This window comes from Trichomycterus rosablanca, chromosome 2 (genome assembly GCF_030014385.1).
Source record: "Trichomycterus rosablanca isolate fTriRos1 chromosome 2, fTriRos1.hap1, whole genome shotgun sequence".
NCBI lineage: Eukaryota > Metazoa > Chordata > Actinopteri > Siluriformes > Trichomycteridae > Trichomycterus > Trichomycterus rosablanca.
The window spans coordinates 49,504,676-49,522,088 of NC_085989.1; the positions used below are offsets into that span (position 1 = coordinate 49,504,676).

A 17,413-nucleotide genomic window follows, 5' to 3' on the forward strand; every position below is an offset into this window, starting at 1 on the left:
AGAACTCAACACACAGCCATTAATGTCTAAATAGCTGGCAACATAAGTGAGTACACCCCACAGTGAACATGTCCAAATTGTGCCTAAAGTGTCAATATTTTGTGTGACCACCATTATTATCACTGCCTTAACCCTCCTGGGCATGGAATTCACCAGAGCTGCACAGGTTGCTACTGGAATCCTCTTCCACTCCTCCATGATGACATCACGGAGCTGGTGGATGTTAGACACCTTGAACTCCTCCACCTTCCACTTGAGGATGCGCCACAGGTGCTCAATTGGGTTTAGTCCATCACCTTTACCTTCAGCTTCCTCAGCAAGGCAGTTGTCATCTTGGAGGTTGTGTTTGGGGTCGTTATCCTGTTGGAAAACTGCCATGAGGCCCAGTTTTCGAAGGGAGGGGATCATGCTCTGTTTCAGAATGTCACAGTACATGTTGGAATTCATGTTTCCCTCAATGAACTGCAGCTCCCCAGTGCCAGCAACACTCATGCAGCCCAAGACCATGATGCTACCACCACCATGCTTGACTGTAGGCAAGATACAGTTGTCTTGGTACTTCTCACCAGGGCGCCGCCACACATGCTGGACACCATCTGAGCCAAACAAGTTTATCTTGGTCTCGTCAGACCACAGGGCATTCCAGTAATCCATGTTCTTGGACTGCTTGTCTTCAGCAAACTGTTTGCTGGCTTTCTTGTGCGTCAGCTTCCTTCTGGGATGACGACCATGCAGACCGAGTTGATGCAGTGTGCGGCGTATGGTCTGAGCACTGACAGGCTGACCTCCCACGTCTTCAACCTCTGCAGCAATGCTGGCAGCACTCATGTGTCTATTTTTTAAAGCCAACCTCTGGATATGACGCCGAACACGTGGACTCAACTTCTTTGGTCGACCCTGGCGAAGCCTGTTCCGAGTGGAACCTGTCCTGGAAAACCGCTGTATGACCTTGGCCACCATGCTGTAGCTCAGTTTCAGGGTGTTAGCAATCTTCTTATAGCCCAGGCCATCACTGTATATACAGTGTATCACAAAAGTGAGCACACCCCTCACATTTCTGCAGATATTTCAGTATATCTTTTCATGGGACAACACTGACAAAATAACACTTTGACACAATGAAAAGTAGTCTGTGTGCAGCTTATATAACAGTGTAAATTTATTCTTCCCTCAAAATAACTCAATATACAGCCATTAATGTCTAAACCACCGGCAACAAAAGTGAGTACACCCCTTAGTGAAAGTTCCTGAAGTGTCAATATTTTGTGTGGCCACCATTATTTCCCAGAACTGCCTTAACTCTCCTGGGCATGGCGTTTACCAGAGCTTCACAGGTTGCCACTGGAAGGCTTTTCCACTCCTCCATGACGACATCACGGAGCTGGCGGATATTCGAGACTTTGCGCTCCTCCACCTTCCGCTTGAGGATGCCCCAAAGATGTTCTATTGGGTTTAGGTCTGGAGACATGCTTGGCCAGTCCATCACCTTTACCTTCAGCCTCTTCAATAAAGCAGTGGTCGTCTTAGAGGTGTGTTTGGGGTCATTATCATGCTGGAACACTGCCCTGCGACCCAGTTTCCGGAGGGAGGGGATCATGCTCTGCTTCAGTATTTCACAGTACATACTGGAGTTCATGTGTCCCTCAATGAAATGTAACTCCCCAACACCGGCTGCACTCATGCAGCCCCAGACCATGGCATTCCCACCACCATGCTTGACTGTAGGCATGACACACTTATCTTTGTACTCCTCACCTGATTGCCGCCACACATGCTTGAGACCATCTGAACCAAACAAATTAATCTTGGTCTCATCAGACCATAGGACATGGTTCCAGTAATCCATGTCCTTTGTTGACATGTCTTCAGCAAACTGTTTGCGGGCTTTCTTGTGTAGAGACTTCAGAAGAGGCTTCCTTCTGGGGTGACAGCCATGCAGACCAATTTGATGTAGTGTGCGGCGTATGGTCTGAGCACTGACAGGCTGACCCCCCACCTTTTCAATCTCTGCAGCAATGCTGACAGCACTCCTGCGCCTATCTTTCAAAGACAGCAGTTGGATGTGATGCTGAGCACGTGCACTCAGCTTCTTTGGACGACCAACGCGAGGTCTGTTCTGAGTGGACCCTGCTCTTTTAAAACGCTGGATGATCTTGGCCACTGTGCTGCAGCTCAGTTTCAGGGTGTTGGCAATCTTCTTGTAGCCTTGGCCATCTTCATGTAGCGCAACAATTCGTCTTTTAAGATCCTCAGAGAGTTCTTTGCCATGAGGTGCCATGTTGGAACTTTCAGTGACCAGTATGAAAGAGTGTGAGAGCTGTACTACTAAATTGAACACACCTGCTCCCTATGCACACCTGAGACCTAGTAACACTAACAAATCACATGACATTTTGGAGGGAAAATGACAAGCAGTGCTCGATTTGGACATTTAGGGGTGTAGTCTCTTAGGGGTGTACTCACTTTTGTTGCCGGTGGTTTAGACATTAATGGCTGTATATTGAGTTATTTTGAGGGAAGAATAAATTTACACTGTTATATAAGCTGCACACAGACTACTTTTCATTGTGTCAAAGTGTCATTTTGTCAGTGTTGTCCCATGAAAAGATATACTTAAATATCTGCAGAAATGTGAGGGGTGTACTCACTTTTGTGATACACTGTATATACACCACATACATACATATACATACATATACTGTCTCTCAGGTGGTGAAGCTAACAAGAAGAACATGTCATTTTGCGCTTCCCCAAGATTGCATGACTGCAGTTCCTTGCAGCAGACTTGCAGGATTTCTTGTTTTTTCTCTGTGGAGGTTTCACCGGATCCTTTTTTACTGGTACACAGCTGCTACCTGGCTGCTGCATATAAACAAAACAAGACAACAAAAGTAAATACAATTAAAAAACCACATGTGATTAGTTCAGTGGTTCTCAAACTTTTTCGGTCACGCCCCCCTTTGGAAAATGAAAATCTGTCATGCCCCCCCCCCCCCCCCCCCCCCTGTGTTGAAATAACTTCAAACCACGTTTGACATATCACTGAACTGCTCCTTCAATCAGTCTGCTATTTCAAAAATAAAATAAAATTTGCAAACACTTTACAAAAAAAGATAACAAAGTTGAATATGTGAAAATGAACTAATTTGTGAGAGTTTAAGTCTAATCACTGTATTAGTGGCTGTTTTTCTTTTTATCCCTGTCAATTACCTCTCTGTTCTGTACATCTAGATCAGGGGTTTACACACTTTCATGGCTTGAGATCTACTATTTCAGTCTACAGGTCACCACCATCTACATTTTAAGGTCGGACTCATTATTTGAAAAAAAAAAAAAAAAGCTTTGAAGCTTTTTAAATGCGCTTCAGTTCCTGTATTGATATTCAGCTTTACAGAGCTTTACAAACATATAAAAATGTTTTTTATAAATATATATATATTTTTCTTATGTATGGAAACGTATGACCCACCCTGTAGATTAGCGCTGCTTTAGGTGGGCTGAGGCGTAGTCATGGTAACAAACCGCAAACAAAATAAACAGTGTGCACATGTCATGTGAGTCCCGCTGAGCTGTGTGTATGAGCAGCGCTGTACTGTACTGTACTGTACTGTACTGTACCAGAGTGTACTGAGTGTGATCGAGCGCTCCTGATCTAGACTCTCTGTTAGAATCAATACTGACACACCTGAAAACACGGTTTGTCTATAGTCCACCGTAAAAAATATTCCGACGTTAGAACATTGGTTCCGCACTTAATTTCAGTCGGGCGCGCCTCCTCAGCCATGCCTCTGCGCCCCCCAGGGGGGGCGCGCCCCACACTTTGAGAAACGCTGGATTAGTTAGTGGGCATGTTCTAGCAGTTAAATATGTTTTTAGCTTAATGTGACAAAAAAATACCACTCACCTCTTTCTGCAGCCCTTGAGTAACAATGGTCAAATTATTCAGGAGGACCTTCAGCATTTGCTGTTTTTCCTTGTTTGCCTGAGTCACTTCTTTTGAATTCTTCACTTTATCCCATTCTTCATCTGTCTGAAGTGAGAGTATTACACATCATTATTATAGTTTAGTGCAAAAATAGCATATATATACTGTATATATATGACCACACAGGCCAGCCTTCGCTCCCCACGTGCATCAATGAGCCTCGGCGGCACACGACCCTGTCGCCAGTTTACCACTGTTCCTTCCTTGAACTTCTGATAGATACTGACCACTGCAGACCGGGACACACCCCACAAGGTTTTGGAGATGCTTTGACCCAGTCGTCTAGCCATCACATATTGGCCCTCGTCAAACTGGATCAAATCCTCACGTTTGATCATTTTTTCTAACATCAACTTTGAGGATAAAATGTTCACTTGCTGCCTAATATACCCCCCCCCCCCCCCCACTAACAGGTGCCATGACGAAGAGATAATCAGTGTTATTCACTTCACCTGTCAGTGGTTATAATGTTATGCCTGGTCTGAATAAATATTGATATTAGTATACTCAAACAACAGTGGATAAAATGGATCTGTTTCAGCTACAACAACAGTCCTGAACTTCGGCTGCTTTGTACAAAACCTTTTGTATTTCAGTTCCTTCATACATACGTTTATTGTGGGTTTTCAAAAAACATATAATCAGAAAAAACATACATAAAGCAAGACGTGCAAGTAACAACCTAAAGCTGGCGACTTTACTGTGTTTATATTAATAGAGCAAGAGGAACTGTATTTATAAAAAATAAAAACTTCAGGACCCAAGATCATTTGCACAAACAACTGTCTACAACTACAAACTACACTGAAGAGTTATTACTGCCAAAAACAGAAAGAAAACTGAATGTCACTCACTGAAAGTAAACTTTAATTTTCTTTCTGACCCTGGTGAAGCGATGACTGTTCCAGATTCTTTTTAATGAGCATAGTCATACACATATGCACATATGCTGACCAGAAGTTACAGTTTCAAAAAGCTCCACAATTAACCCAACTTTGAAAACTTCAGATTTGTACTGATTTGTTTTATTTATTTAGCTACAAACAAGTTGCATAAGTAATTTAATTTTCAAGAACGCCATGACATACAGTACAGGCCAAAAGTTTGGACACACCTTCTCATTCCTGTGGTTTTTCTTAATTTTTTTAAATTTTCTACATTGTAGATTAATACTAAAGACATCCAAACTATGAAGGAACACATATGGAATTATGTAGTAAACAAAAAAGTGTTAAACAAACCAGAATATGTTTTATATTTTAGATTCTTCAAAGTAGCATCTTTTGCTTTAATGACAGATTTGCACACTCTTTGAAATTTTCTCAACCAGCTTTATTAGGTATCCACCTGGAATGGTTTTCAATGAATGTTTGCGCCTTGTCTAGAGTGAATTTTTGGAATTTGTTGCTTTTTTAATGTGTTTGAGACCATCAGTTGGGTTGTGCAGAGGTAGAGTTGGTAAAATATAAAACATATTCTGGTTTGTTTAACACTTTTTGGTTCACTACATAATTCTTCATAGTTTGGATGTCTTCAGTATTAATCTACAATGTAGAAAATAAAAATAATCAAGAAAAAACATTGAAGAGAAGGTGTGTCCAAACTTTTGACTGGTGTGTCCAAACTTTTGGCCTGTACTGTACATGTTTGCGACACGTTTTTTCGGAGTTTTTAACCTACACTGTCATTATTAACAAATGCTTTTAGATTTCACATATGCAAACTTTAAAGCCCAGTCAAACATGACTTGATTCTTAATTAGTTTTACCAAATGCTTTAAGTTCTTCAGGACTTTTACGGTTATTCCTAAGTACTTACCATGTCCTCAAATGCTTGGCCAGAGTAGTATTGTTTGATTCCCGGAAACTGGACCTTACAGTCAAAGAGATCTTTTAGGCTTTTAGCGACTAGATGCAGGTATTCGTCTTCATAAGCGTAAACTTTTCCATCCTCACACACCATCAACACCAATTCCCGACTGGTCTCATTGTAGAAGTTTTCCAGTACACCAATCACCTCCATAAACATGTGATCAGGTAGATAGAACTGCTCCCACTCCTCCAGTATGTCAGGTTCATCTTTGTACCATGTGTCATTGAAAGACCCAACTCTGAAAGTGAATTTTTCAACTTTCCCTAGTCTCAGCTTTGACCCACGGTGTTTTGAGACAATCTGGCTGATCTCTTCAAGATAATCTTCTGTAACATTCAAACAAGTCAAATGAATATCAAGTCATGATAGATCCAGACAAATTATTTAGTTTTTTTGTCTTTGTGCTTTAAAATCTTACCATTTTTACAGTCAGGAATGAGGAAGTCCTCCTTAATTTCAGCAGACTTCTTACTAATGGTGAACAGTAAAAAAGCAATAACATCAGAGACATTTAAGATAGATAGACAGACAGATAGACAGACAAACAGATAGATCCCCCTGACCACTAAAACATTTTAGTGCAGTGAATTTGTGCAGTTTTATCTACGTATGTTCTATTTTTATATTATTCTTTATTATTGTTTGATTTACTTTTATCTGTGTATATATTCTATCTATTGTTTAATATTGTTTATAATATTTTACTTTATATATTGTTCATTATTGTTTGTATAACATACCTTCAACATTCATGCCAATAAAGTACGTTTAAACTTGAACTTGAGAGAGGGAGATTAAATTGAAAATAAAAATTAATATTTAGTGCAGGGGTTACCAACCTGGTGCTATTACACGGAGCAAGATGCAGGTTTTACCATGAAAAAATTATAATAAAAAAAGCAAAAAAAAACTTAATATTTTCACAATGATTGGGAGGACCGTGGAGAGAGGCTTCAGTATGTGTTACTAAAACTTCCATGTTTAACACAGCTTTTTTCGTACATAATTGATCATTTGTACAAACATGAAACAGAGTTCATGATTTGTTCTAAAATGTTACAAAGGAAGTGATAAGTACAAACTGGACATGATTTGAATATATTACTGTTAATGATTTTCTAAAAGAAAATGCTACAGAAGTGATCATTTGTGAAAAAAAGGTGTGATTTTGATCAAAATGCTAAAAATGTGCTCATTCATACAAAACTGTCAAGAAAGATATTTACAACAATATCAGAGATGTGATAGCTCTAACTTTCTAATATTGAAACAGATTTAGATTAATAGAGATAAATAATGTTACATGTTGAAATATATCTCTGTTTCCTACCACACTCTAAAAAATGATTCAGCACATTAGTAAATTAAACATAATATAATAAGTTAGTTCAACATAAAAAAATAAGTTTGTTACATTTGTTAAAATTTTTGAGTTTGGGCAACTTAAAAATGCATTATTTTAGACAACTTAAAATTGTAAACTTTTTCAACGCATTATTTTTGCTTTAGTACAACATCATACCAATTTTGAGTTGAGCCAACTAAAATATCTGAGTTATCTGAACGAAGCAAAGAAGAGAAGAGCATCAGAAGCTCGAAGTACGTTCTGTCACCGCGCATGCGCACTTCTCCAAGTTGACTTGTAACGGACGAGGACTCTGAGGACGACGCTGAGAACGCGCTGAAGTTTTGGATTTTGCCCTGACCTGCCCTGAAGTGGGTATTCAGCTATTCAACATAATACTAGTTATGTTTAAAACTTAACAAATGCATAAACTATAAACTGACTGAATAACGAGGGGAATTACTAGCATTTTAGTCTCACGTATTTTATCAAGATTGCAAATGGGTGAAAGACGAATAGGGTGTTCCAAGTACCAAAAAAAATAAAATGGTTAAATTGTATAATTTTTTCATTTAATATTGTGCACAAATGTGTCACCTATGTAAATATGTATTTTTTTTTTTGCTTATTTGATAATTTTAGTGATGTTGACACACAACAAGGGCACAAAAATGTCATTCAGTGCAACGTCTAATTTATGACAAAATACACACACAAGGAACAATCTTAGCCATTTCAAATGTATAAGTTTAGTATATCTCTTACAAAAGATTTAAAACCTCAGAAGAAACTGTACGTACTCTGTTTTGAATTTTCTGTGCATTGTTTGTACTCTAATGCGTCTTGGGATTTTGTTTATTTGTATACAAGATGTTTTTGCTACACATTCTATTCTATTTGAAACCCAATCAAACTCTGTTATCTATGAAGCAGGCCTGGATTCTCTTACATTCACATGAAAAAATATATATGATAATTACTTATTACAGTTATTTTAAGCAAATGTTTTTGTTGCACTGTATGATGATTTTATGTTGCACTGAATGACATACTCCAAATTATCCTGTTACATCAGAATATTCATGACTTAATTTGTTTTTAAGTTCTTTATTGATTAAAGTAGCAGTAGTAGAATGAAAATATGCCACACCAGCAACATGCAATTTTTAGCGCAAAATCAGCAGTAAATAATAAGGTAACCAAACAATTATTTTTTTCACCCACAGGAGACAGATTTTATCAGTCTAACTGACCACACACACACGCAGGTTTAATGTTATCCAGTTTAGTCTGAAAAAAACTTAAAAAGAGCCTCACAGTGAAGATAAACCCAAAGCAAGTGTATGTTTCTTTAAAAAAACGCTTTGTTCACAGTGTCGCTTTAAATGATTCTGATTCAGGAGTCGAATGTGACGCGTAAGTTTTTCTCTCCGTGTTTACTGTTATTAATAAATGCTGTGGTTTTAAATAAACACCAGCTAATACACAACATTTTGTGTGACTTTCTTACATTAAAAAGCTTAATTAAACCGCTATTATCACAGAGCGGTCACCGAGTCTGTGGAGCTAAAAGTTTTCTGATTATCCTAAAAGTTCAGCAGATGATCCTGAACTAACGAATTTGGTAATGAATAAACTTTTGCCTCTGATTGTCCCTGTAACGTTTTCTGTTCTCATCTACATCACAAGCAAGAACCGCTCACGATTTACCAAAGTGAACCAGGAGTTTATATAACGTGCTGATAGAATCGACTCAGATGTGACCGGTTTGAATTATTAAGTAAATATTTCAATCAGCAAAATTGCATCGTATGTATGATGCACAACGTTAATGATGTTATTTTAGGTCGTGAAGAGCTTTCACTGTGGTTTCTGTACGATGGTTGATGAATGGTGATGTGATGGTTGGTGCTTTGTAGTTTAAAGTCTGGATCAATCCACTGAGCTGTTAAGCTTAACATGATCTTTATATATCACACGATCGGATCGGCTACATTTGGGAAATATCGTCCGATCGTCGATAGCATATTTTGATTGAAAATCGGCCGATATCGATTTAAAGTCGATGATCGCCCCATCTCTAATTTCAATATATTCATAAAGCATTTTAATATTAAAACATAGCCAATGAAACCATTATAACAACTTGTAAGGCACCAGAACAGTGTGGAAGTGCGGAATTTGTGTCATAACGTGAAAAAGTTGCTGCTTTAAATCTAAATTCATTCAGCAGTGAAAACCATTTGAAGTCACATTTTATCTTTTGTTGTTAACCTTGAGGTTCTTGCTGTACATGGCTTTGGTTCTGCGATTATGATTTTGACATCAGACTTAAGGTAGTAAATTTAATCAGGTGGATTTGCCCACACAAAGGAATTTCTGTTTCAATTTTGCTTTAAAAAATAATTTTAAACTGAATGACAGAAATTTTACTTTAGCACATTTTACAGTTATCCCAGTGGTTAGCAAAAGCTAACATTGACCTTAGCTCAAAGACATTTCTACACATATTCACATTTAAATATTAATAACCTTGTTTGTTTATAAGAGTAACCATAATGTTACGTTTTCTGTGCTGAACTGAATGACACTCAGTTTTGTTCTTTAATGTACTATGTCAGTAAAAAGACATTTTTATCAAATAATGTTAAAATGTATTGACCCCGTGTGTGTGCTGAAGGGTCCCCAGGTGTCTTCTTTTGTTGTTATAATTGGTCACATGACTGCAGTAACTTGATTGCATATTAAAATAAGGCTTTTTATTAACGTTGTACTGAATGACAACTGAAGATTGGGAAAATGGGGACTGAAAGTATCCTGAATATTATTATTAAAAAACACATCTGATTGAATATTATTTAATATGTCACACATGGCATTTGTACAATTATGCCAAAGCAGTAAATTTTAAGTTTTACTTAAGATTAATTAGTTTTTTCTTAATGTTTTATTACTTAAAGAGGTAGGGGGACCGTTGCACTGAATGACATTTTGGGGGTTTCAAGGGTTATTTTTTCAAAAATCATACATTTTCTGTAAAAATTACTTTAGGTTTCAGTAAAGATGTACAAATGGAGTAGCTTGAAGGTATATCCACTTATATTAATATAATTGTACATTATTTATCAAGTGGGGACACTAAAAAGTTACGTCTCGTCTTTGACCCAAATATTGTATGGCAGACGAGTGCGAGTTATTTTCAATTTTTTTATTTATATAAAGGTGTATGAGTGTAATTTATTTGCAAATTTGGGCTTGTCGGTGACAACCCTTAATAAGCTAAACTTGTCTGTGGTACAGCACATTACAAAACAGTCTGTTACACTTAATTATGATGCAGTATTATTGTAGGTAAGCGGCTCATTTGATGTGATTTACACGGCTGTAAATCAGGTAGGGCTTTATTCATGGTATTCATAGTTAGCTATACTGTAGTTGCAAACTTTTAAACATTAATATGCTGATTTACTGTGCATGTCTTAATTGATTATTAAACGAGAGCTAAATCATATTGTTTAAATTTAAATATATTATTTAGAATTTTTTTTGTTTGTTTTTTTATTTATTTTATTTATTTTTTATTTTTTTGCAGATTGATATGCAATGCAGTCCCAGTCCAGAAGTACTACTGAAACATTACAGATTGTGTCATTACCAAGGGCGCTCCTGGCCATTGCTGTGTTTGTATCCTGACTCTGCTTACCTGGAAATCCAGTTTGTTTATTGATGCTAATTATACTTTTGCTGGCGTGGCACAGGTTTATGGCTTAAAATACTGTTGTGAAAGTCAAATAAACATTTTAATAAAATTTTCTTAAATTGTCTTAAATTTCTTTCATAGCTACTTGTTAAGAGCGTAACATATTCATTTACATTTTTGTCATTTTGCAGATGCTCTTACTCAAAGAGACTTACAATTGTGGCTGAATACAATGCAAGCAATTGAGGTTTAAGGGCCTTGCTCAGGGCCCCAACAGTGGTAAGTTAGTGGTGGTGGCGCTTGAACCAGCATCCCATTGAATACTAGACCAGTACCTTAACCACTGAGCTACCAACTGCCAGTTCAGATATGTAAAAACTTTTGCCTGTAAAAAAAAAATTTTGTAACTGCTTTTTTTTAGTAAAAAAAAAAACACAGTTCAGTAAACTTAAAGTAAAATGTTTAGTCAACCTTAAAAATCTAAAGGTTAAGCTGACTTGAAAATGTAAGGCAACTGGCTGCCTCACCTTTTTGAGTTTTCTCAACTTCTTGAGTTTTCTCAACTTCAGGAGCCCAAGCAGTTGTGCAACTTGCTTTGCTAAGTTAGGTTGTTAGTTCACTCAAATCACTATTTAAAGTTGGACAAAATTACAATTACTATTTGATTGTACTTCGAAAAAAGAAAAGTGAGGCAGCTGGTTGCTAAAGCATATGCTTTAATTTGTTGTTGCCTAACAAAACATGGAATTTCCAAAGGTGCCTTTCATTTTCTTTAACTGAACTGTCATATAATTAATACAAAAGGTTACAAATACAGTTTTAAGTAGAACAGAAATACAATTTAATGTTAGAACAACTTAAATTGTTAAGTATACTCTAAAAAATGAGGTGTTAAAATTGCTTTAAAAAAATTAAGGCAATAGTTTGCATGGATTTTTTTGAGTTGAATTAACTTTCTGTTCTATTAAGTAAATGGAACCTACTGTATCTAAGCCACTTAAAATATACTTAAATAAATTATCACAGTAAAACTAAAATCACTATGTTGAGTCAACTTAAATATTTTGAGTTGATTTTTAAGTTGAATCTACTCAGGTTTTGTAATAAATACAACTAAATAAAGTCAAAATGAAGGACTCATTGTTTAAAGTTCTCCCAACATAGAAAGATCCATGCAAACTACTGCCTTAATTTTTTTAAGTAATTTCAACACCTCATTTTTTACAGTGCATGGTAAATCATTGTTAATATTTTTTCTGAGGAATCAGTAACATTAACATATGATCAGACAGTATCTTCATATATATAAATATTGATGATAATAATAATAATAATAAAACTAATAATAATATTATTATTAAAGGTGAACCGTGCAACTTTATGTTATTCTGGAAGTTTGTATCAAACAAGTAGCCCTTGGTATAATTCAGTACCCTTGAAGCAGCTCTCTGTCTTGAAAAGGTTGGTGACCCCTGATTTAGTGTAACTGGGTATAAAATGGGCAAATGCGTAAGAGGCAGAAGCGAATGATAATAAATAATTCTAGTGTGTAGACGGAAGTTTAATGATGTTTTATGGAGATCAGCAAAGATAATACATCATAATCATATAAAAATCATATAATACTTGATATAAACATGTTATAACTAACAGCTCTTGAGGATTTTCCAGAAATATTAAATGCAACTTACCTCATTGCACAAGAGTACTGGAAGAGGAGAGTATTGATCGTGTTTACAGATACTTCAGTACAAGCAGAATGAAACATGTTCTCTGGGTGGTGACTATAAAACAGGTCTATACAGGTGAGTGTGGTTACACAGGGTTTTTTTCAGCTTTACTTTGTTGTAGTTCTATAGAATTTGGGTCAGATGACAGTGGCCAGGTGATGCTTTACATTCTCTTGTTCCTTAAAAAACATGTTTGTGACCATCTCAAAGTGATGAAGCTTCCACAAGGGACCATCAGCACTATGAGCTCTCACAGAATGGAATTTCTTTTGCTGAAAGTCATGTGCTAAGCTAATAGCACTGGTCTTTCTGTTTTTGAGTGCTGCACTAGTACCAGGGGATTTGTCAGATACTTTCTGATAACCACTGCCAAAGCTGAAATGTTTGTCTGTGTGAAGCAATATTTGATTACACACATTACATAATTGCATCCCTAATTTTCTTCAGGATTAATAAAGTATATATCCATCTATCCATCCATCCATCATCTATCTATCCATCTTTCCATCTATCATCCACCCATCCATCCATCCATCCATCATCTATCTATCCATCTTTCCATCCATCCATTCATCCATTAGAAACTGAGAAAATTCTGGTGTTAACAGCTTGTCTTGTCCAACAAACAGACAAGCAGCAATAAACAGTGTGGTCAGATTAAGTACACTATATAATAATAATAATACATTTTATTTGTTGGTGCCTTTCATGACACTCAAGGTCACCTCACATCAACTAAAACAAGAATTAAAACATACAATAAGTTATTACAACTACAACAAACAAATAAACACAACGCACAAGCATAAAAGTACAAGATATGTTAAAGTGAATAAGTCAGTTTAAAAAGATGAATTATTGCCAAAAGTATTCACTAACCCATCCAAATAATTGAATTCAGGTGCTCCAATCACTTCCATGGCCACAGGTGTATAAAACCAAGCACCTCGGCATGCAGACTGCTTCTACTAACACTTATACATACATACATACACTAACACTTAGATGCACATATACTCACTTACACCCACACACACGCACTTGCACATGTACACACATACTCACACTCGTACACACACAACCAACACGGCCTTGTTCCCTTGACTCCGACAACTTAAATACACACAGCTACTCAGTGACTATAACTTGCATCTTTGCAAAATATTGATCCTTATTCTTTTATATCTCTGCTGCTATAAAAACCCTACACTGCTAACTGTAGATCAGAATATGTGTTTTACCTCAATTAACATTTACCAGCCAACACTACATTCATCTCTAGTCTTGTCTCCATCAGTTGCTTTAGATTAGTATTTTTAGATTCAGCCTTTTGTATTTGTTGTAGATCCTTGTATTTAATGTGCTGTTATTTATCTGCACTGTGCGTATTGTATTGTTTTGCACTTGAGTTCTGTGTGGCACCCTGGTCTTGGAGGAACGTTGGTTCAATATGTACTTGTATATAGCTAAATTGCCAATACAGCCTCTCCTGAACTCTTGACCCTCAAGAAGCTGACTGACTGCCTAATAAAACGCTATGTGACGGAAACCCATAGAAAACTGAGACCTGGTAGTATGCTATAGTTCCTCTTGTATGAAAACATAAATGTATTAAAATCATTAAAAGCCAACACTTCTGAGTGTTCAAATTCTCCAAAATATCTTCTGGCTTTTTTTTCCTAAATTAATTTTGGGTTTGGCCTTTTTTTTGCCCAGGACTATAAGAAATTTCCATCATAACAGCATTCAATTTAATTAAGTCTCATTAAAGCAGCAAAAGTTAAAGAGAATTGTTTGTCTGAATTCACTTTTGTGCTAGCATAGTTTTGCTTACTCACTAGTATAAAACTGGTATAAAAACCTTTGTAGAATCTTATAAGAACCTTTGTGGATCTTTGTAGAAAGAAATACCCCTGTTCTACAGCATCAACAGCGACTAGATCTATTTAATTAAAAGATAATTTAACTACAATTAAATACGGAAACATATTGCATACTTACAGTTTCTGGATCGTTCACCACCACGTTTTCTGGATCGTATACCATTTTTGAAGTTTGACGAGTGCCTGGACTCCCTCTTTTGAAAAGTACCTAAACTTTGGTGTTGAGATGTTTCTTCACATGTTGACTTAATGTTCTGCATCGTGTCACTGCTCTGTGCTTTCTGCAAGTGAACAAAATGTTCATTTAAACAGTTAAATATTAAAATTCACTAGCTACATGGTCCAAATTTTACATTTGCAAAAATATAAACGGTTCAGGGGCAGTGGTACTTCAGCAACTAAGCAACTGTACTAGTAGTCAGAGGGTCTCTGATTTAAGGACCAACACTGCCAGGCTGTCACTGCTATGTCCTTAACTGCTTGGATTGGGTGGTTAGAGTTATAAGTTGCTTTACTTACTGCTTTTTGCAAGCCTTGCTTGATGACAGCCAGACTTTTTAGATAGGATTATTTCATGTCCTTTTGCAGTTTCTCATGTTCCATTCTCACTGCAGTTACTTCTTCTGATGCATTCACTCTGTCCCAAGCTTGTTTTCCCTAGAGTAATACAGGATGTTAATTTTAATATAACATATAAAGAGGAAGTAACCACAACCACAATGACATTCACTTGAACTCACATTACAACATTTTACAATGTTGGATTTTTTAGACACTGTACATTACTTACTAAAGGTCTAAATCATTTCTACTTTTACAGGTGGTTTACTTTATTTCCTGTCATAATGCTTTATGACTGCTTAATTATTTTTAAACAGAAATGTTTGTAATGTGTTCTATGAATTTACTCTTAACCACATTTTGCTTACCAAATTCTTGAATCTTTCACCGTTGTAGTAGTGTTCTGTGCCTGGAAACTGGACCCCCTTTTTAAAAAACTCTCCCAGTCTGTTAGCAACCAGATGCAGCTGCATGTCCTCAAAACCAAACACTTTACCATCCTCACACACCATTAGGACTAGCTCATCATTGGGCTCATTACGATAAAAGTTTTCCAGCACACCAATAACATTCATCTTCACATGGTCTGGTAAGTAGAACTGCTCCCACTCTTCTAACATGTCAGGTTTACATTTACACTTTCAGCATTTAGCAGACGCTTTTATCCAAAGCGACTTACACAGTAAGCGGAACACGATGAGCAATTGAGGGTTAAGGGCCTTGCTCAGGGACCCAACAGTGGCAACTTGGTGGTGGCGGGGCTTGAACCGGCAATTTTCTGTTTACTAGTCCAGTACCTTAACCACTGAGCTATCACTGGTTGTTCTTGGTATGCTGTGTCTTCAAAAGAGCCGACGCTGAAACTTTTTAAACAGGTTTAAAGTAACACACCTTTCATCAAAATTAGAATAAATAAAGACACAGGTGCTGGTTATGGATGGTACTTACGTTTAAAATAAACATCTAATAACTGCATATTTAGTCCAAAAGCGCCACCTAGAGTCGCATTTAACAATTTACAGTTTGCACTGCCACTGTTTTTATTGTCATTGTGTTTTATTTTATTTTACTTTATTGTTTAAGTTGGGGCAGTGTGGAAAATGCAAATAAAATAAAAACACCCTAGGTAATCGCAACCAGCACTGCATCAAAACAAATAAGAGCTAAGAAAAATAGTTAAAGTGAGCTAGTGTGTTGTAATGAAAGGAGCCATGCTGCTGGTAACAGTAGTGCTCGAGTTTCGGGGTTTGAATCTTAGGCTGTGCTCACAAATAAAAAAAGTGTATGGTGCTAAGTCAATCTAGCCAATGAGGAAAGGTATAATATCAGTGCACCCTCAGTGCAGGTCCCAAGCCTGGATAAAAAAGAGAGTTATGTCAGGAAGGGCTAAAAAAAGATTGGCCTGAATCAAAAATGCAGATGAATAATCCATTGTGGTAACCTTAACAGGAGCAGCTAAAAGAAGGAGATGACAAAAGAGATGATAAAGATGATAATCAGCACATGTCAGTGGTTACAAAGCTTTTTCTAAACCTCTGTGTCTCCAGCAAACCACAGTCAGGGTCATTATTTCAAAATAAAGAACTGTTATAAATCATCAAAAGTGGAAGAATTAGAGTAAATCTATTAAGAAGTGGTAGGAAATCATCCACAGTGATGTAAATGCAGTCTTTATTTATTGTTGGTGTTTGGTAGCAGATTGCCAAACAGTTAAAATGTTAAGGGGGCAAATATTTTCCCCATCGGTAATATAGGTGTTTTTCGTATGGGGATCTACCACTTAGAGTGACAAATGTGCAAAATATTAAATCAGAAGGAGGCAAATACTTTTCATGGCACTCAAGACTTAATGTTTACTTTATTATTATTATTTTATTAGTTTTTAGTCATTGTTTACAGGAGATTTAATACTACAGAGGCTTGAAAATGTATCGATCTGTATAAAATATAAATGTGTATTATTTATTTGTGTGTTAAGAGGGAGGATGAACATAGACAATAGCGTAATGACATGTTGCACACTCACTTGGTCTTGTACATCCTGATTAATAGCTGCAGTTCCTTTATTTCTTCTTTTTGGAGACTTTACATCTCTGTTTGAAGTGGATACTTCAGATGTACTGTAGATCTTTATTTTTTTTTTTTTAGCTTTTTGGGGGGTTGTCTCAATGCTGCTTTCCATTAAATGGTCTGATGAACTCGCACTTGTCTGCTGTATGTGAACACAAATTTTTAAAACATTTTACTTTGTAAACAATATGAAATACATAAAATAATCTTTTGTAACAGGTGGGATTTGTGTATGAAATAAAGTCAAAATAGAACACAAATGTGTCA

General features: G+C 36.6%; 1 protein-coding gene across 1 annotated transcript; it reads right to left on the reverse strand.

Annotated features, from left to right (window-relative positions):
* Nucleotides 1-2,711: 2,711 nt before the first annotated feature.
* LOC134302011 (uncharacterized) lies at nucleotides 2,712-14,678 on the reverse strand. The gene is made up of 6 exons (XM_062986975.1): nucleotides 14,634-14,678; nucleotides 7,461-7,585; nucleotides 6,276-6,328; nucleotides 5,804-6,183; nucleotides 3,905-4,030; nucleotides 2,712-2,862 (listed from the first exon to the last, which is right to left on the reverse strand). The coding sequence occupies exons 1-6, from the start codon at nucleotides 14,676-14,678 to the stop codon at nucleotides 2,719-2,721; spliced, it is 873 nt and encodes a 290-aa protein (XP_062843045.1). The 3' UTR covers nucleotides 2,712-2,718.
* Between the last annotated feature and the right edge of the window lie 2,735 nt (nucleotides 14,679-17,413).